Source organism: Callospermophilus lateralis, chromosome 12 (assembly GCF_048772815.1).
Source record: "Callospermophilus lateralis isolate mCalLat2 chromosome 12, mCalLat2.hap1, whole genome shotgun sequence".
NCBI lineage: Eukaryota > Metazoa > Chordata > Mammalia > Rodentia > Sciuridae > Callospermophilus > Callospermophilus lateralis.
In genome coordinates this window covers 108,204,690-108,226,919 of record NC_135316.1, presented here as the reverse complement: position 1 = coordinate 108,226,919, position 22,230 = coordinate 108,204,690, and the positions used below count along the sequence as shown (strand labels likewise).

At 44.7% G+C, this 22,230-nt stretch overlaps 1 protein-coding gene across 1 annotated transcript in view; it reads right to left on the bottom strand.

Annotated features, from left to right (window-relative positions):
- Positions 1 to 22,230, bottom strand: part of Myo16 (myosin XVI) — a 393,713-nt gene that overhangs the window by 233,769 nt on the left and 137,714 nt on the right. Inside the window, exons 11-12 of the mRNA XM_076872404.2 lie at positions 13,041 to 13,106; positions 2,718 to 2,845 (exon numbers count right to left, since the gene is read on the bottom strand). Of these exons, the coding sequence (XP_076728519.2) occupies positions 2,718 to 2,845; positions 13,041 to 13,106 (194 nt within the window). The remainder of the gene's footprint in view (positions 1 to 2,717; positions 2,846 to 13,040; positions 13,107 to 22,230) is intronic.

The window sequence follows — 22,230 nt, the reverse complement described above, 5'->3', positions numbered from 1 at the left end:
TGAGACAGAGTCTTGCTAAGATATCGAGGGCCTTGCTAAGTTGGTGAAGCTGGTCTCAAACTTGCCATCCTTCTGCTTCAGCCTCCCAAATTGCTAGTATTACAGACATGCGCTACCAAGCCCAGCTCACAAAAAAATTCTAAAGTCCTTTTATTAGAACTTTTGCAGACTTCTGTAAAGCAAATTGTATTCTACTTAAGTTGGTTAAAAGGCCTGTTATGGTTTAGATATGAGGTGCCCTCCAAAAGCTCTTGTGTGAGACAATGCAGGAAAGTTCAGAGGTGGCATGATTGGGTGGTGAGCCTCAACCTAATGAGTGCCTTAATCTACTGGAGTGGATCAGCCGGGTGTGACTGCAGGCAGGTGAGGTGTGGCTGGAGGAGCAGGTCACAGGAGTCATGCCTTGAGACATGCATTCTGTCCCTGGTGAGCACAGCTCTCCCTCTCTGCTTCCTGATGGTAATGTCCAGACGTCCTTCCTCCCTACATCCTTCTGCCAAGATGTTCTGCCTCAGCTCAGACACAGAGCCATGGGGTTGGCCATCTGTGAACCGAGACCTCTGAAATCGTGAGCCCCAGATAAACTTTCCTTCCCCTGTGCTGTTCTCCTCAGGTCTTTTGGTCACAGCAGTGAAAAACCTGACTAAAGCAGGGCTTTTGCCAGAAAAGTCCTTAAGTAAGTCCCACATTGTTAATGAACGTTTCCACTCTCCTCATCTGTATCTTCCCTTAACGTTTTACTATTAGAACCTCAAATTTTCAACAAAATCAGACATTGAAAAAAAAAACTCAGAGGTAAAATTAAAAATCTTCTGTTTTGGCACTAAGTTATAGGACACCGTTCAGGAGTATTCAAGTCTTGCTCACCAGGTCTTAAATTACCCTTGCAAATGCCACTTCCGGGACACAACATGAGCACAGAACAGTGTGTAAGCCACTTCGGCAAATGAATTACACGGGATCAACCCCACTGGGTGGGGTGGAGAAAGCCTCTGCTTTAGACAGGAGGACTGTGGAGGGGTCAAAGCCACATGACAACGCACAGTTTTGAAAGAGAAGAGAGAAGGGCCACAATCAGAACTCCCTGTGAGCTCAGATCTGGGCTTGGTTCTGCAGGCAAGGACTCGGTGAGGCTGCTTGGAAACTTGAGAGAAGGAACAGTTGATATGGCATTATTAATCTTAGAAAATGTCCCAAAGGAACACTGGTTCTATAAATTATTATCAAGTTTCCCAGGAGAAAAATTCCATAAGCAAATACATGTAGAACTCAGGTTAAACAAAGGGAGCCCGTTGTTCCACCAAAGGCACTGGCTGGGAATCGTGGACTCCATGTCCTGGCAGACCCCAAAGAAGGGTGGTCACTGGCTCCTCCCTTGCCTGACCCAGCACACCTCGGACCAAGTGACAGAGATTCTTATTGATTACTCAGTTCTAGAGCAGACCATTCAGCAGCTGTCCCTTCAAGTATTTGTGACCATCATTTTAGGGAAGATCAGTAGGGCTCTTGGTGGTCCCCTTGGGTAGCAATAGGAAGTTGGGGTGCACTTCCTTCTGGCCACACAAGGGGTTTAGCTTCATTTAGGCTCAGAAAAGCCTCTGAGCTGGCACACTGTAAATGCTCAGTAAATAGTAGTTACTGATGTCAATGCTATTCGACACTCCCCACAATCTCATCAATTTACAATATTTCCTAAGCAATTTTTAGATGTGTTTCCCTTTTCAATAAAGACCAGGAAACCCAAGAGTAAAGCAGACAAAAGAGAGCTGCTTCATTCAGGGATGGGTGAGGGGCCCCAGCCTACGTCTCTCATCCCTGGAGTTCTTCCAAACAGTGTGACAACTGCTGTGCGCCATCTTAAACCTAGAACACCAGAGTTGAAACACATTAATCAAACCCTCCAAGGGATTTTTGATGAAATCGATGATGTAAAAAAAATAAATAAATGCTTAATTTAAAAAATTAAATAAGAACCTAGGCAGGTTCCACCTACACTGTCTTTGCGTCGTTTAGACTTGCGTGCCACTTTCTTTTACACGTTCGGTTTCCAGCCCCCAGCACCGGCAGTCAGGGAGGCCAAGCTGTGCACACTGACAGATGTCTCCCTCCAGCACAGGTTGCGTCGAATATAATCCTCTGACGCAGAGTTTAATAGTTAAACATTTCTTGAATCTCTCAATATGTAAGCTCAGTCCCTCACCCCCACATCTTGTGATAGTCGCCTTTATTTGAAGAAATTTTGCTCTAGTGAAAACTTATGGGGTTAAAAATCACCATTACATATCAAATTTAAAAAAAAAAAAAACACCCCTGGGAATATTTCCTGGTGAAGCATGAGCAGAGGGCAGTCAACACCGGAGCCGCAGGCAGGGCATTCGCTGCCGGCACCGAGAACATGGCTCCGGAGCACCAGCCTCAGCTTGCTGTCTGTGCGCTTCTTAGGCTTGAGAGCCGACTCACTGTGGTTTTAGGTTTTAAATCTTCAAAATGAAATGAGTTTCAGGTTAAGTTTGTTGGTATTGATTCCACTGCACTTGGGGCTACTTCTGATAGGAAAGATGTCCCTCCGTGTGACAAGTCAATTGTACTTACTGAAGTGATACACTGGCCGCCAGCCACAGAGGACGTAAATAAGTGCCAACCAGGACCAATGAGGACATTGTCCCCTCCGAGCTCCTGGGGCACACCTGAGCATGGGGATGGGCGAGGTGACTCACCTGAGAAGGAAACACTGAGGCCTCCGCTCCTGGAACAGCTGGTGAAAGGCCCTCTCTGCGCAGGAGAAGAGGTGGGGAGGCAGCGAGGGGCTGGGCCTCCCTGTGTGGCTCAGGTAGAGCTGAGAGACCTGGAGGCGGGACAGGAAAAAGAACATGTGTGCAAGGTCCGGACACTGTGTGAGGTCCAGGACGCTGTGGAAGGTCCAGGACGCTGTGGAAGGTCCAGGGCGCCATGTGAGGTCCAGGACACTGTGCAAGGTCCAGGACGCTGTGGAAGGTCCAGGACACTGTGCAAGGTCCGGACACTGTGCGAGGTCCAGGACGCTGTGGAAGGTCCAGGGCACCATGTGAGGTCCAGGACACTGTGTGAGGTCCAGGACGCTGTGGAAGGTCCAGGGTGCCGTGTGAGGTCCAGGACACTGTGCAAGGTCCGGACACTGTGTGAGGTCCAGGACGCTGTGGAAGGTCCAGGGCGCCATGTGAGGTCCAGGACACTGTGTGAGGTCCAGGACGCTGTGGAAGGTCCAGGACACTGTGCAAGGTCCGGACACTGTGCGAGGTCCAGGACGCTGTGGAAGGTCCAGGGCACCATGTGAGGTCCAGGACACTGTGTGAGGTCCAGGACGCTGTGGAAGGTCCAGGACGCTGTGGAAGGTCCAGGACGCTGTGGAAGGTCCAGGGCGCCATGTGAGGTCCAGGACACTGTGTGAGGTCCAGGACGCTGTGGAAGGTCCAGGGCACCATGTGAGGTCTGGGACCCTGTGCAAGGTCCAGGACGCTGTGGAAGGTCCAGGGCACCATGTGAGGTCCGGGACACTGTGTGAGGTCCAGGACGCTGTGGAAGGTCCAGGGCGCCATGTGAGGTCCGGGACACTGTGCAAGGTCCAGGATGCTGTGGAAGGTCCAGGGCGCCATGTGAGGTCTGGGACACAAGGTCCAGGACGCTGTGGAAGGCCCGGGACCCTCCCTCCCCTGACGTGATGACTCCTGTCCCATCTGCTACAAAACTGAAGGGCTCTCTCCTTTCAAATCTCATTTGGATCCACAAAACACTCATAAAGTTCCACCCGCTGAACACATTTCAAGGCATAATATTGAGTTTTACATTTTATCCTTCATTTCTTGGTTCACAAGCCTTAAAATATTCTGCTGTCTATAAGAACAACATAGAAAACTCCAACAGATACCCGTGAAGGAAGCTAGAACCATGTGTCTTGGTTTAGATGTGGTGTCCCCAAAGCTCCCATGTGAGACAATGCAGGAAGGTCTGGAGGAGAGATGATTGGGTCATAGCCTTAACCAGGTCCGTGAGTCCATCCCTGATGGGATTAACTGGAGTGGCAGGGGGCGCTGGACGAGATGGGTGTGGCTTTGGGGTCTACATTTGCATCTGGTGAATGGAGTCTCTCTGTTTCTGATCACACGTGAGCTATTTCCCTCTGCCACTCTTCCTCCATGATGTTCAGCCTCCCCTGGAGACCTGAGGAATGGAGCCGGACTTCCCTGGACCAAGACCTCTGAAACTGGGAGCCCTCAAATAAGCCTTTTCTCCTCTACGATCGTGTGGTCCGGACCTTCAGTCACAACAGCAGAAAAGCTAACTAAAACACCGTGGCAATTCACATCCCACACAATCTCTCGCCACCCTGAGCGCTGATGGCCTAAGTGAGCAAGGCTTCTAAACTGAAGGATGAGAAACTAGTCCTCCTGAATTGAACAGGAATTTACACATTTATCAGAAAAATACAGATTAATTCACTTAATGGTGATATATGATGCTACAGGATTTGTTTCTAGCACTGTTTGTCCTTTTGAGTTTTTACTGAATTTTCATTACATTAGAATGAAAACATAAGGAAGACAGAATTCAACCTTGTCTCCAGAGAGGAAAGCCCACCTACACACCGAGTGCTGCTGTTTTAACCAGAGAGGAGAATCATCGCGCACTGTGCTGGGCTTGGGGTTTGGGTTGGGACTCGGAAGGTCTCTGAAACTCCCAAAGAGGACCAGCAAACAAACCCGTCAAACCAACCTCAGCAGAAAACACTAATAATTTAGAAATCTGCAGTAGAGATTAATGGGTAAGTATAATGGTGTTTCAATACAAAAAAAAAAAGGCATTTTTAATTTAGAACACACTAACTAGGACTAAAGCTTTCAACAAGAAAAACTTTTAGAAACTTTTAATTGGAGTTTTTTAGTTTCTTTTCTTTTTTTTTTTTTTTGTAAAAAGACACAGCTAATATGTTCTTTGGGTAGATTAAAAACCAAAAAATAATGGCATCTGCAGTTTTTGAATGATTATATGCATGAATGTAAACGTGTACAGTAAACGTGGATGAAAGGTAGCAGCTGTGGGGTGGTGGCAGCTGCCGCACCTGTGTCCATGACGCTGAAGACCCCGTGAGTTAACACACAGCATCATGTGAGTACCACCCGGAAAACACGCTGCAGTTAGACCAGGGCGTGTTTTCTTACTGCATCTTTACAGCTGCACCTCAGGAGTAAAGAGAGAAAATGTGGCATCTGTAATTTGCAGCATCTAAAAGAGTCACATGGACGGTGGGCACACAGTCTAGCGTACTTCATTGACACTTTTGTGCTTTTCATCATTTTCCAGAAACTAAACGAACAGTAAAACTAATGAGATCACAGCCATCACACACCCCCTGTGTGCAGCTGTGGAGTGCCAGCCCAGGGTCCCGTCCTGGCAGGACAGACGTCGATCCTAACACCGCTTCACTTTCCCCAGTCCCCTCGGCGTGACCTGATTCTGCTGGGAGTGCCATGAAGTACCAGGAGCACGGGGGACAGCAGGGACCCAGAAGCATGCGGTTCTCATGCTGCTTCTTGAAACCCTTCGGGGTCTCCTCTCCTCTCAGGCTGAGTTTCACTAGAGATCAGACCTGGAGAGGAGCCTGGCCTCTCCAGACGGTGTCTTCAGGATGACCCCACTCTTCACCCGCCTCCTTGCAGGTCAGGATCCCCAGATCCACTGGGTGACACTGGTCAGCGCTGTGATTCCTAATCGCCATAGTGAGACAACATGCCCTCCTCCATGTTTTCTGTCAGAAAGTGAGGTTTTCTCCTAGCTCTAGCTCTCTGAGGACTGACAGGCCTCTAGCTTGTCCACTGCTTCTCATGTCCACTGGGGTCATGATCGCGCATGCTCCTGTGTCCAGCCAAGGTGCTCAGGCCGACCCTTCCTTTCTCTCTCCATGTCACCTTCTTCTCTGCCCCTCTGGGTCACTGGGGACAACACAATTCCAGGACCGTGGACATGTCAAGCATTCTACCTCAGCTCAAGGGTGGGCTGGCAACAGACCAGCTTTGCTGCGTCTCTGTGACCTTGTCAGACCCTCTGGGAATACGGATCAGGGAATTAGGATCAGCTCCACCCTTTCTTCTTCTGTGCACCCATGACGCCTCTCAGTGAACTGCCAGCAGATGGCAGAATCCGGCACGGGTTCATTTCTGAGGTTACCACTGACTTCCATAGATTATGAAGAGGCCATTCCACTGCTGACCCCCATCTGTCTGACCATGGTGACCTCACGGAAGCTGCCAGGAGCTGATGGCTTGAGGTGGCATGGGCTCTGGCTTCACACACTACTGACAATGTTTCACTCGTGTGCAGCACCTAGGTACAGGGGCATGTTGTGGAAAAGCTCATGTTTTTCACAAAAAACTGCATGTGAGTAAAGACGGCATTTGCTTCTGAGATCCTCGAGGGTGGACATCTGCTGAGAGGAAACCCTAATCTCACTTCATACTCCAGGCCTAGGCCCGGTTGTCAACATTCAATCTTTGAACGTCTGGCTCTTCTCAAACTGGACTGTGCCTTCCATGGTCATGTATTGCTCATCTCCAGAGCCCTCTACGCCCTTTCCCCTGGTATCTCCCTCATTCTTGGAGCCTCAGCCCACTCTCTTCTGTGGATGGCCTTTCTGGCCTGGATCCCATTTCTCTCCTTTCATCCTCCTGACTCTCAATCAGCGCACCCTCAACACGGCTCCTGGGCTCCTGTCCTCAGCGCAAGTGCTGTTTCTGATGCTCTTTCGTGTGACTGGTGTTCCGTCTCTAGAATGTCCGCACAATTTTAAGGATGAAGACAACAACGTGGTGTCTCTCAGTATTCCACACACATTATCATGTTAATGGATTCCACAGGTGTTAACTGGCTTGCTTGCTTCTGACTTTAAGGTTGCTTTTTGTAAAGCTAGTGCAGAAAGATCTAGCAACTTTTCTATCTTCTCTCCCACATTCTACATGTTGAAAACTAACAACGTCACTTGTCCTCAGCATGAAGGGACAGCACAAGTCCCACTGCTGGTCTGCCAAGCTCCCCTTCTCAGCGACTGTGAGTGTCAGATTGACGTTGCCACCGCAGCAAGAGTCTAACAGACAGGGCTTCCTGTGCCGAACGTTCACATTCATCTTGGGATAAACCTAGCCAAGAAGAGGTCCTGAATCCATGATTAATGACTTTCTGGAAGTCAGAAACGGACATCCCCAAGGCCTGAGACAGATCCCCAGTGTTAACAAGGAGAAGGTGAAGCACAGCTGGCCTGGGGCATTGTAACTCTGAACATGGACGCTCTTCTCCTGGCCTTCATGATCTTCACAGGTGAGATCACACCTAACGTGTTTTTATCCTTCCAATACCCCTATCACCATGGGAAGAAACCAAACCATTTGGGAAATAATTATCATTTTAAAAAGACAGACATATAATGATGATCAATAGACACAGAAACGATATTCTTTTGTATGTCCAGGGGACAGCACGGTCACTGTAATGCAATTTTTTAGATTATTAACCTCTAGCACTGCTGCAGAGGATGCTCACTAACCTAAATCACTACACCTGCCCCTATTTAAGTTTTGTAGACCATCAGATTTTGCATAATGGAGGGGTTTTCTGAAAGCACCATGCCCTTTGGAATTCCCTGGGACCTGCAGAATGAGGTAATCGTATCGTAAGCTTTGTATCATGCGCTTTTACTTCATAGAGTCTTCTATTTATATCCTTCTTATGTTCCATGACATTTAGAAATGATGAGCATGAGTGAACTGTGCATGCAAAACATATATTAAATGTTAATATTTGTGTATTAAACATGTAATTAAATTTAGTTATGTAAATTATTAAATATATAGTAAGCCATATGTTTATAATTTTGGATATTACACCTTGTATTTTAAGTTGTGATGAACTATTCTGGCTGCCAACCCAAGGTATTACATTATTTTTCTACATTAATAAAGAATATACCTCTTAACATGTGTCTCCTTTTGTCCAGTAATATGTATTTCTGAAAAAACTATGAATATATTATTTGAAGTCATAAAACTTTCATACTGTTAACACTTTAAAAAACAAACAAACCTACCAAATAATAGATTGTTTCCACCACAAGATGCAAGAGCCTATGAGAAAGAAAGATCATACCCAAACCCTTTATTATGCTAAACTTGGGCCCCACATTGGGTCCCTACATTCAGAGGAGCATTTAAATGACAGTTATTTTTCTGTATTTTTTTCATTCCGTTTTTCAAAACTGACTTTGTCTCACTGTAAAATTCTTGTCAGCTTTACAATCAACTGTGATCCTGTAGCTACATCAGGAACAATGTCCCACAGTTCATTTAAAATAGACATGCTTGCTCTCCCACTTTCTCTCTTCTCCCCCTATTCCTGCTCAAAGGTACACCCTGAGTTAAATCACAATGAGCTTCCAATCAAGCTTAGGATTTGAAGGCACAGGACCCCCTGATTTTCTTACATTGGTGCAATAAATACAGGTAAGGCCCATCGTACCCTATATCGACAGGAGCTGCTTTCCTGTTAATTCTCCCACAAACAGCTGTAAAAACTGTATGAAATACAAGTTAAGCATCTGAACTGCAGGCCTCTGAAAATCAGCAAGGTGCTGAGACAGAGAAGCCAAGACGGTGGAGAAACCCAGAGGCACCAGCCAGGGGGACTTTCTGTGTCTGAGGAGTGAAGCAGAGATCGGAGCAGTCTCTCAGGGCTCGGAGGACAAGGTCAGCTTCGTTCCAGAGCCAGGGAAGGAGGACACCCAGCGGACATCAGCCCCGTGCACATCAGCCCTGCTCTCAGCAGAGTCACCAGGGCCACAGCTCCTGGAGAAGGGCCAGTGAGAAGCTAAGTGCCTCGGCGGGGAAGGGGCCTGCCTCAGCTCACCTGCCCACCCGGGAAAAGCAAGTTCTCCTGTGGGGAGGTAACAGCATCCCAGGCTCCGCAGACTTCCACAGGGAACATTCAGTGTTTGACCAAAATCCCATGAGTGTCAGTAAATACACCCATGTAATAGAAAACACACACACACACCCATACACACACAGAGACACACACGAAAATAATCCCAGGGTTATAGTATAACCATCAGCAACTGACATGGCCAAGAAAAGAATAGAACAATGAAGAAATTCATCAGAGACCTGGAGTCTTCAAGAGTATAAAATGGAAATTTTAGCATTTAAAAAAATAACATAACTAGTGTCCACAATTTATAGATGACTTTATCAGTAGATTCAAAAGAAGAGAGAATTAATAACTATAACCTGGTAGGCCACCTGCCCAGATTATACATCAAGAACAAAAGTAGAAAACAAAAAAAATAATAAAGTTTATATTTTTATAGAAGTCATATGACAAAAAAAATCCCAAATGGAAACAGAAAATATCTTAAATTCAATGAAAATGTATTTATGAAATATCTGACATGTAGAATTCAGTAAAGATGTATTGAAAGTAAAATAAAAGCCTCAAGATCTTATTTTATTAACAAAGGCCATAAGTAAGTGGTAAATCTATACCATGTAAACAATGATCAAAGTGAACTCAAAGAAAGCAGGAAGAAGGGAAGGCCAAAGGCAGAGAGGTCAATGAGAACAAATATGCTATACAAGAAAAGAAGCCAAGATATTTTTCTTTGAAGATATTAACACAATTAATAAATTCCTAGATCACTGATTTTACGAAGTCAGAGAATTCTTTAAAAACACACTTATTAGGCCAGGCACAGCGGCACACGCCTGTAATCCCAGCGGCTCAGGAGGCAGAGGCAGCCTCAGCAATTTAGCAAGGTCCTAAGCAACTCAGTGAGACCCTGTCTCTAAATAAAAATTTAAAGAGAGCTGGGGATGTGGCTCAGTGGTTAAGTGCCCCTGAGTTCAATCCCTAGTACCAAACAAACAAACAAAACCCCCACAACTTTTAAAAACTTAAATAAAAAGGAACAAGAACACAAAGAGCCACATATTTGTCAGTGAAATTAAACCCAGAATAATAGCCCTCCCTACAAAGAAAACAGCAGGCCTTAGTGGTCCCCTGGTGAGTTCTTCCAAACACTAAGAAAGAATAGCACTGAGCTCACACAGACTCTCTCCAGACTTGAAAACAGAACACACACTTTCCAATTACTTTTATGAATTCAGCATAATTTTGATATGAAGAACTAAAAAAAATAGTAAAGGAAAAATCAGAGGCTGATCTCTGTCATGAGCATAAATACAAAAATCTCTAAGTATTATCTAATAGAATCCAATATTATAAAGAAATGAATAAAATATAAAAAACAGGGTTTGCTTACCATTTGAAAGTAAGGAAACAATTCATAAACAAAACAATAAATGAGAAAAATGATTATCTCATTTGCACACAAATATTTGTTTAAATCAAATATTCCATTCATTATGTACCCTCTTATGAAAAATATCAATAAAATGGAGTTTCCTTGACCTTATAAATTAAAAAACCATCTTCACACCTGATGTGGAGTTATTAAAGTCTCCCCTGAGATCAGGAATATTTTTTTTACTTTTATATTGAACCACAGTTTCTATTTACCAATTTTATGGTTATCTTATCTGGTAAAATAAGGAAAATCTAGCGGAAGAGTTGTAAAAGAAGAGTTTTTTTTTGTTTTTTTTTTTGTAGAAAACACGATTTTGTGCACTTTAAAAATAAAATGATTTTATACCTATCAAGTGAATTTAATAACTTACTAGATTTAAGATAATGTTATTCTTTAAAATATTGCTTTTACATGATGACCATATACAGAAAAAAAAATTTAGACTATTATTTATAATAGCATTTAAAACATTGAATGAAATTATGTAAGACATCTCCTAGAAAAGCAGAAACATTATTCACTGAGAAGAATTCAAAAGAAATAATATATTTAAGAGATTTGGAAATTTTAGTTATTCTCAGGCTTCATGCAATACAATTAAAAATCCAGGAGGTTCTCACTCCGCTCCCAACACACCCCAGGGAGTTGATGAGCTGACTCTAAGCCAGAGAAACGCTAGAACCAGCCATACCCAGGCCAACGGTGAAGGGCGCACACGAAGGTCTGCAGTGGAGACACTGCCGTGCAGACCGCAGGGTCGGGGGTGAGGGGACGTTGCCTCCACAGGCCTCTCCTGTATGGAGACCTGGCTAAGGCAGAAGGGCCCCCAGAGTGCAGAGGCGGAGAGGGTCTTAAAAAACAAGGCTGTGTCAAATACACATAAAGAACAATCGAATCCCACCCTCCCTCTTCCAAGGTGCTTCCCACATGCACTTAGAATCCAGAATCCTTAAAGGTCCTCAAACCATTGAGAAAAAAAGTGACCCAACAATTTTAACACTTTTAATTTGAAAGTCTTGAACAGGCACTTCACAAGGAGGATGTCACTGGCAATAATCATGTGAGATGTGGTCAGTGCCACTGCTTCTCAGAGAAGCACACAAACAAAGATTCCAGTCTATACCCAGGAGAATGGCAGACAGAACAAATAGGATTTGCTTATTCAAAGAAGAGAAGCATCCTGATTGCTACATTCTGTTGGTGAGAACATAAATTGGTACAACCTCTTGGAAAATTGCCAGCATGTCCCCAAACTGAGCACACAACACACCTGGAGCCACCAGTCCCCTCCTGGAGCTGTGCCCAGCAGCATGAGTGCACAGGTAGTGCCCAGGTGGGTGAGAAGCTTGAGGCCACAATGACCTCGCACAGACCTGGTTTCCATCAGTGGTGAATCACACTGCCACACAGCCACAAAAGGGAACTTCTGTCACAAGTCAGACAGAAGAAAGACGCCTGCTGTTTACTGTGCTGCTCTGCACAGACACATCTGCAGTGTTAGTGACCCTCTGATCCTTGACCTGCGTGAGGGTTCCGGATGCCACTGCCTTGCCTGAATTAGTTCTACAGGACATCTAACACTGGTCCAAGAGTCTGCATTACTAGATAAACCTCACAGAGATATTATTTATGCTGCAACAGAAAAGTGGCAGAAATAGCGCTGAGCTGTTCCTGAGTTATTAAGATCAACCCAAGCCTTGGATAGAACTGCTGCAATGACTGGGTAAGTCCTCTTGCTCTTGTCTGTCATGTCCACGGACTGGGCTCTTGGTTGCCCGGGGTGAGGCTGGGGTAGGTCTGGGACAATGAAGACAGCGGCAATTCCAGCAGTGTTATGAAGTTGACTTCTGGTGCCCAGGGGAGGGTCCTAGTGAGCCGCAGTGCTGTTCTCATGAGCTGTGCGTTGAGACCTGATGCCTCGGGGCCTGCAGAGTGTAACCTCTGTCTGTCCCTCTCTCCCTCCTATCTGTGGGTGTGCCTGGGCTTCAGGAGGATACATCTACTCCCTGTCTCCTACTTTCCACACACCCACTCCGTAGTGTGAATTCCACTGTAGAGCTGAGCTGGCCCATGGCCACACCAACACCTAAGAGCCCTCTGAGACAGCTTTCGATCCCCTACTGCTTCAATATCATCCTGTGTTTTCCAGTTGGCTGGAATAATTTTCCAAAAGTAATTTATCTCTGAATCATGAAGGTCTCACAATTAAAACTAGCCAGTGGTTTGGGAAAATCCACACACACACACTATTTCCCTTTCCTGTCCCACGCTTCAACCCAACAGAAGCCCTTTAGGAAGAAGTCATGAGTTCAAGCAAGGGCTTTAAGGCACAGGTCCCCAGGTTAACAGGAGAGTATGGAACAAGCAGCCATCCGTTTGGGTCTGTCCATTGAGTACTATCATAGAAGAATCAAATACTTTTAGTGCTAAGCATATTTTTAATAAATAACTTTGATTTTCAAAGTTTCCTCAGAACAAACTAATTAACATGCAACCATTCATTGAGAATTTTAAAATGTTTCTGAGAAGTGTGACCTTCATTATTGTTTCTTTTATTCTTAATCATCTGATACACAGGTGTATCCCTAGGGAGAGATACTCTCTCTGGGGACAGAGTGTTCCTTTGTGTCATTAAAAGGTATTTTAAGTTTGTACTCACCAGGGTAGAGTAGATTGGGAGCTCCTTGAATGGGTTAACAAGCAGAAGGATATCCCCAATGAAAGTCTGTTAAAAAGACAAAAATAATTCAGGAACCAATGCATAGAATCTGAAAAGAATAAAAATTACATGACTTATAGATCATCAAGGGAGGTATAGAGAATAATGAATCCCATATTGCTGCAAATTGCTTCAAATATTTGTAATTGAAGAAATAGAAAAAGTTGAATTAAATAAAAGCTATAGGCTTTGTTCCACTAAACATAACAAGTGAAATGGGTGGCTGCTAAAAATTCATCACAGGATTCTGTGAGCCCGTCTAAATAAAAATACAGAATTAAAGCAAATAACAAATGCATAGGAAGAAGCAAGTGGAGGGAGGGCTCTGTGTTGCTGCAGGACAGTCACAGCACACACATAAGTTGCTAAAGCACAAGAATCAAAAAGACATTTTAATTAACAAAGATCAAGTAATGAGACATAAAGTCACAAAGAACAGATAAAAGAAAGTGGTGATACAATGGTGGATTTAAACCCAAATGCATCTGTAAGTGCAGCAGATACAAAGGTTCCAAATACTTGCGTTAAAAGACACAGATGATGCACTGGATTAGAATATGAAATATGTGCTACCTGAAAGGTAAGCACCTTAAACATAAAGACTAAGAAAATTTGAAAGTCAGAGAAAGAAGCGAGACACAAATACAAACAGTACTACCAGGCGAGAAGGTGATCCTCGCCACTCTGGGTGCAGACAAAGTGCAAGTTAGGAAGCAGTGCCCCCAATAAGGGGACGTTTCATGGGGACAGACTGACAAAGCAAGAAGGAGACAGAGCAAACTCGGTTTCTGTAGACAAGATCCAGCATCATAAATTCATAAGAAAATAAGCACAGCTACAGGGAGAGAGTATGAGTTTACAATGATGGTGAGAAATTCTGCTTAGTGGTTTATGGAATAAGCAAACGAAATTTTAAATAATTAAGTTTGACCAATTAATTTACATAGGTCATTCTTATTACCAATGGCAGAATATGCATCCCTCTTAGGTGAACTAGAGCAGTTTAATTAAATTCATTTATTTGTTTAATTTATTACTCTTATTATTTGTGTGGATGTGTGTGTATGTGTGTTGGGCACTGGGGGCCCAATCCAGGAGTGCTCGACCACTGAGCTACCCCACTGCCCTTTTTTAATTCTGACACAGGATCTCCTAGTTGCCCAGGCTGACCTCCAGGTAACTCTCCTCCTGCCTTGGTCTCCAGAGTTCCTGGGATTATAGACATGAACCACTGGGCCCAGCTCAATCTCATTAAATGTAGAGGATCTGAGTCAACAGGTTTGTTCTCTGATCATGGTAGAATTCAAATGGAATACTCAACCGTGTACAGGAAATTAGCTGAGAGAGTTTAGGGGCTTTTACTCCAAAACAAAAAGGGTGACTGAGGTGATGGATATGTTAATCTGCTTGACTGCAGTAATCACTATGGGCATCACGACAACATGTTATACACTCTAAATATAACAATAAAACTTACATTTAAAAATATTCATTTCAATTAAAAAATCAATCAGTAATGGAAATTTGGAAATTATACAATATATATGCAGATAACCTATGAGTAAAAAAGAAAAAAAACACAAATAAGAAAATATTTTGGTTGCCAGGTGTGATGGCTCATGCCTATAATCCCAGTGGCTCAGGAGGCAAAGGCAGGAGCATCACAAGTTCAAAGCCAGCCTCAGCAAAAGCAAGGTGCTGAGCAACCCAGTGAGACCCTGTCTCTAAATAAAATACAAAATGGAGCTGGGGATGCAGCTCAGTGGTCAAGTGCCCCTGAGTTCAATCCCCAGTACCAAAAAAAAAAAAAAAAAAATAGAAAATGTTTTCGTTAAAACAGACCATACCAATGGGCTGCATCTACAGGTGTAGTAGTATGAAGAATATAGCCTGAGAGGTCTATGCTAAAGAGGAGGGGAGGGTGGCAGTTAGTGAGTTGAGTGTATATTTCAAGGAGCTTGTAAAATCACATCAAATCATAAAGAAACAATGAAGAAAATTTTTTTAAATGTAGGAATAAAAATCGATGGAATAGGAAAAAACAGAAATAAAGCAAAAACCAAAAAATCCAAATGGTGATCCTTTGAAAATCTACAAACTCGACCCTGATAAGAACAATCAGAGAAACAAGGGGGAATGCACCAAATACCCGTGTCAGAAACACAACACATGAGAAGAGACGGTGGAGTGCGTTCAGCCTCCGAGTCAGACCCTCAGACAAGGTGGAAAACACGTCTCACCAACACCGACAGAGAAAACAGAAAACCAAACAGCTCCTTTCTGTGAACAAAATGGAATCGGTGTCTAAAATGCCTTGCACAGAGGAAGCTTAGGTGAATTCCTCCTGGCATTGAGTACCAAATAAACCAATGGTATACAGGTTATTCCAAAAACAACAGACAAACACTTCTCATTTCACTTAAGAGGCCTCTGTGAACGTGCTGTCAGACTCTCACCGTGTGTTATAGAATAAGTACAGCCGACCTCCCTCATTAAAATACATGCCAAAGTCCTAAGCCAAGTAGAGACCAACTGATCAGACAATAAAGGAAATGAGAAGTTAGTATATCTCAACGAAATAGGCTTTAGTCTAGAAGTGCAATGTTGCTTTCATATGTGAAAATCAACACCTATAATTAATAATACAAAAAGATGTAGGATCATCTTAATAAATGAAGTAAAAGCACTTAATAAAAGACAATGCCCAGTCTTGATTTAAAGATAGTGATAACTTAAAATATTAAACTACCTAATCCAAGGAAAGTAACTGTAGCTGTGGTATGGCCATTCAAACTACCTCTTAATCATAAAACACTGGAGCTTCTCCCTGGTCTGGAAATGGAATAGTCTGTCTGGTATTGCTGTTTAACAGTCACTGTTTAATCAATGGGCATAGCTCACAAAACAATGCAAGGAAAGAAGACATAGAGAATTAAAAATGAAAAATAAAAGCCATTAACTAGAGAATGGCATTGTATGCAAAAAACAGAATATCCATATGTATTAAAGTTTACTTATGAATTTAGCAAGTCCAATAAAGAAAAGATAATCATAAAAAATCAAAATTGCATCATTCTAGAGTATTCACAAATGATAAGAGAGTGGAATTTTCATATTCCAGTAAGAAAATATTCTCAAAATTTGAAAAATTCCTAGAAATAAATTTAATACATCTAGGAAAGAGTTCTAAACCAAAAACTAGAAAATATTTTAGGGAAATTAATGATGACCAAAAAAAGAGTTGTAACATTTCATGAAGTAGAAAATGAATTATATCTGAAATAATACTAATTAAAATCCAACTGAAATTGCTGAATTGGCTTTAAAATATGCATACAAATGTCCAAAGGTCACTACTGTCTGAACAATTTGAAGAGCAAAATTAGGACTTTTTTGATGGATTAGGACATATCAAGATTTAATATATAGCTACAATAATTAAGATATTTTGATATTGGCTTGAGAGCAAACAGATTATTACAATAGAAAAATAGATTCTGAAAATTCCCTAGTCCATCAGATTTGTAATGGGCAGTGCAGCAGGAGACACATGTTGGTCCTACTGTCTTAGGGCTTTGAAATCATTTCCACAGGGTAGTCTGCCTTCAGTGTAAAAGTTAAAACAATCAAACATCAAGAAGAAAATACAGAAGAAAATTTTCATGATCAAGGCCAAAATTTCTTACAGAGGAGACACAACTACTAACCCACAAGAATGTGAAAGTTATCAAGTTCTCTTCAAAAGAGGACACAAACCACTAACCCTCAAGAGGGGATACCACCAGGAGAGTTCAGGAGAAAACCAGAAGTACAGAAGGAGGTGCATGCAAGATGCTTATGTGCAGAGAAGAATATTCTGGTATGTAAGAACTCCTGCGTATCCAGACGAAAGAGAAAGAAAACTCACGTCTTTAAAATGGCAAATAACCAAAGAGACTGTTCACAAAGGAAGCTTAACAAGCCATGACGTTCATCAGTATTGTCCTTGGTTACCAGAGGAGTACAAACCAAGGTCACGAGGCACCAGGGCACGGCTGCAGGAAGGGCTGGAATGTAAGCATTAATGAAACAAATCACTGGCCACACTGAAAGCTATTTGGCCACATTTACTGAAGCAGAACCTGCTTTACGCCAACGGAGTTCCTGTCCTAGGTAAGCCCCACAATCCTTCTGCATGTTACCCACGGAAGTCCCTGCAAGGTGGACCACAGGAAGCAGGGCTCACGCTGTCGGCTGTTCACAACAAGAGTGCAACGACTCAAAGGCCCCTCGGTTGAGGACCCTGGAACTCCATCAGGACACATTCACAGAGTAGCCACTGCATAGGAATAGAACTTGATCACCACGTCTACAAGCCGCTGTGCAGCCGCATGTCAGGACCACCAGGATGAGTGAGAGGAATGGAAGAAACTCCTCTCCAGTACATTTTGAAAAACAGTCAAGACAAAGCTAAGGTCGCAGGTGCCAGGACTTTGTAGTGACGGCTGTAAACTGGGCAGAGGGCTCTTCTGTTCCCTGTCTATACAAGGCTGCTGCTCGCACAGGTGCATTCGCAAAACAAAGCTCCCCTGAGCCAGACGCTAGCGTTACCTAACATTCTATAAACCAGGATTCCACACAGCGTTTGCTCAAAACAAGGAGCTGTCAGTCCACTGCAACAAACAAACAAACAACAACCAAAAAAGAAAGAATAGCAATAAAAATGAAATAATAGATTTGGATAATATCATTGATGTAGTACTTTTAAATTACTGTTGAATTCTACAGAAGAAAAATGAAGCTGGGGATCTGATTGTGGATTTGGAAATTAGCGGATAAAGGAGATGGGAGACTTTAAAACAAACCTCTCGGAAGTTGCATTTTCTATTGAGGAATAATTTTCATGGTGGCCTAATCACTGAAGGAACTTGAGAAAGTGTGCATTTCGTGATCACCAGGACGTGGCTCATAACGCTGTGATCCCATGTGACCCACAGTCATAGGACCCCCTCAGGAATAGCAAGTGCACTGTGGGGGACGTTCCCATGACTGGCACTGTTCCTGCCCTGCGTGCCAATGTGCTTCTCTTCCTCCACCAGCGCACAGTCAGACTGCACAGACAACAGGGGACTGCGATGGCATTGCACAGCCGCAGTGTTCAGTACAGGGTGGGGCAGCTTGCCCAGAGGGGTCAGTTCCCCTGGTGGAGGACCCTCCACCTCTGACACCAGCGTGCCAGCCCCACGGTCACCTGAGCGAGGTACAGGGTAAGCGGCGGCTGCGGGGCCAGCTCTGCAGCCCTCCGCAGGGCCGCTGCTGTTTCAGGCTTGGCTCAGCAGATGTTCTGAGCCCTGTGTTTATTTTGTGGCTCTTTCCTCCCTAATTCTCCAGTCACATTAGCGTGTTTATGCAGATTTCTGCTGACAAGCTTCCTTGCCGCCCATAAAGGACTGGAGGCTGCATTCTGTTCTCCCTGTTCCGACGGCTGCAGGGCAGCTGGGGAAGGGTGCTCTATTCCACGCTTCTCCCGCAAGCACAGCCTCATCACCCACCATTCATTTTCTGTTTGAAGGTTGGGAGCTTCCTACTGCTGCAGAGATATGGAACGTCCCTCTAAATGTTCAAGTGAATGCTATACACTTTGTAGAAGAGTAAGTCACCATTGGTTTCAAAAGATCGTATTACATAACAAATCAGACTGCAGGAAAAAGATGAAAATCCCCATCAAACAACGGATTCACCAACACTTGATCTGGGCTCTGAGGAAAGTCACCACTCATACCAGCCCCAGCTGTCTGCCACAAATAAACAAACATTAACTTCTTCCTCTTGTGCTGAAAATGGGGACGTGGTCTACGCAGGCTTCTTGTTTATTCAGTGTTTATTGTGCAGCTAACTCTCCGTCCACTGGATATGGACACGCACGTGCGCACACTTCTGTGCATGCCTGGTGAGTGTGTGTGGGTGGGAGACACAAAATGAAGTCTAAACAAGAAAAACACAGAGACTGCATAAGTTTAGGAGAAATGCACAGCCAGGTGAGAGGGTGGAAAGCAGGTGCTGCAGCGTGGACAGGCCGGGGGGGCTCCGGCAGCAAGGATGCTGGAGGGAGGGAGGCAGGGAGCACTGGGCATACAGTGGTCGAGATTTTCAGGCAGAGTCCTGCACAGAGGTGCCAGACAGGCTCATAGGACACCAAGATGACCGGGATGGCCGGAGCACAGGACCCAAGGGGACACCAAGATGACCAGGATGGCCGGGGCACAGGACCCTAGGGGACACCAAGTTGACCAGGATGGCCGGAGCACAGGATCCAAGAGGGGAGCTGTAGCCCTTGAGTTAGGAAGGCCAGGGGCAGGAGGCCAGGCCTCCAGGCCCATGGGCTTCCTTAGGACTCTGGCTCTCCTCAGAGTGAACTAGATGTCCTCTCTGCAGAGAAAGGACAGGAGAGGTGTACACTCCAACAGGATCATCCTGGCACCCGCACTGAGAACAGACAGGAGGAGAGCAAGAAGCCGATGCACTATTTGAAGCTCAGTGCTAAATGCAGGAGTGAAAATGTAGGTGTGCCAGGAGGCTGCAGTGAGGGTGTGTGTATCCTAGAGGAGGGAGGAAAGGCAGAGGGGGAGCAGGCCAGAGAAGCCGGCTGGACACACAGCGCTGCCGTCAGCCAGGAGGCCAGGAAAGGGGAGGAGCAGGAGGGGAGAGGTGGGAGGGCCAACTCTGTTTCCTAGAATGTTGAGATTCGGACTCTAAACTGGTGTTTTCTATTTGTGGGGAAGGAGCTCTGGCTTGTAGCTACCATTAATCAAGGGCTGATACTTCTGTAAATGAAAATAAGAATAAATTACTAGAGAAGTAAGGCTGAAGAATTACATGAAGACACACACAGGGCGAACCCCGATTCTCACATCCAACAGACTCAAATGATCAAATCGCAGTCCGGGTTCTTTATAATGCTTATTTCTTTGCAGACTTGTAATAAGATGTTCACATGACCAGCAGTCCACAAAAGATGCTTAAAAACAACTTATTGAACCCATAATGTTTAAATCTCATGTCAACCCATTAGATGTGAATCAGACACCATAACTCAGAGCAGTCCTTTTACGACACTGATCCTAGGTGGCTTAGCTCTTCAATATTTCAGGTAAGGGGACAGGAAAGCCAGGCCTCACACTGTGTCAAGTTTAGATCTTACACGAATTTGAGAAACCCAGGCGATGTTAATTCTGATGATCGAGAGAGAGAGAGAGAGAGAGAGAGAGAGAGAGAGAGAGAGAAACTGAGCAGAGCAAGATTTATCCTGAAGACATGTTAGAGACAGGACTGAGATAAACCGGTGGGAAGAGTCTGTCGCTGGACTGAAAAACACTGGACGGGCCTCATGAGAGCATGATGGGTGTGGTTCCACGCCCAGTGTGTGCCCAGCGCCCGGCACGGGAGCCAACTGTCAACCAGGCACCCACAGGGAGCAGAGCCACCCACAGAGATGCTAGTGACAGTCCACCCTGACCCCTGGCAGCCTGCAAGCTCGGGGGGTTCACTAGAGAACACCTGAGTGGAGGCTCCCCCGTCTTTCATGGGGAAGAAACTTGATGCTGGGTGTTAGAATCTGTAAACAAGTCTGGATGGCGCCTGGCAAAATGCCAGAGGGAGTGGTTTGTGAAGTAACAAAAGCGAGCCATTAAGTGTGGGGATTCCTTATTGGTTGACTGCTGTATCTAGTTTATGCTAATTAGATAAGCTGTGCAAAATGTTTAAATACCACTCCTGTCCTACAATAAACGGCTCCTATTCCTGCTGTATCAAGGTACACAAGTTATTCGTCACCCCCGGTTATTCTGCTGCAGCCGGACTGCGGCAGATGGGGAAAGAGAAGAGCTCAGGGAAGCCCCAGGACAGGCAGGGAAGTGACATCAGGCCCTAAGTCCTCAGTGCTTCGCCCAGGACCCAGGTGCAGGGCATGCAGTCCTGTAGCTGAGGTTCTAGCCTGGGGACAAGGACAGTGGTCTGCCTCCAGGAGAAACCTAAGAGCCACAGACAACAGTCCAGACAGGGGCTTCCAGAGGGCCTTGTGTGTGAAAGTGACTTCAGTTCACTGTGACAGCAGACTGAGAGGCAGGGCTGGCCTTGGAGAGGGGCTGGTGGCTCGAGGGTGGGCCACAGAGGACGGCTGGGCGTAAGTGGAGAGCTAGGACCCAATCACTGGGAGCCTGGGGAGAGGAACACCAACACCAAGAGGAAGGCAGCACTCTGACTAAGAGTAAAATGCTTAAAAAGAAGAATAAATATGATATTGGGGATGCAAACCACGCACACTTTACAAAAGTACCAGGGTGGTAACAGACCAAAGCAATCAGCTTTCGCCACTTAATGCCAATGACTCACTTTCATTAATTTTGATAGAAGTATTTAATTTTAAGTGTATTTACGGTGGCAGGCAATTTATCCAAGCGTCAAGATGCTGTCTTGCATTTTCATAGACTAATCAGTATCTAGCAATTTATGACTTGTAAAGAAACCTCATACTTCACATTTACATGGAAATTACTTAATCAATTTCTCAGTAGATTAGGAAAAATGGGTATTATCAAGAAAGGATAACAGGTATGTGCATAATCAGATTTCTCTGCAGACGTTCTGATTGAATTGCTCTCTGCTCTGTGCAGAAAATAACAATCAAAGGGAGTGGGGGCAAAGGAGGGAGGGGGACAGCCTCAGGCTTTCAGATGACGAGGTGCCTACGTTGTCCTCGGCATTGGAAGAAGGGACATCCTAACAAGGTAGGGCCACTGCAAATCAACTCTCTGTACTCTTTGTCTTCTGGTAATATCTTTGTGTCCTGTTATCAGAAATGTGTGTATGAATTATCTACTTTACACACAGAGGAGCTTCCTGATGATTTACAACAACAACAGTTTCTCTTCCCATGCAAACGAGCAGCCCTCATGCACAGTCAGTGGGTTGTCTCACGTCTCTCCCAGGCCAGGCAGGGTAGAGCAAAGGAGCGGAGGCACGGCATTCTTACAAGTGATTGGCCGATCCTGCTGGGTCCAGCAAGACCTTCATAGCCGTGGTGACAGCAGAAAGTTCAACCGTGGTGAGTACTCACATCTTGCTCAGTCTACACTCGCATCTACCCCTAGCT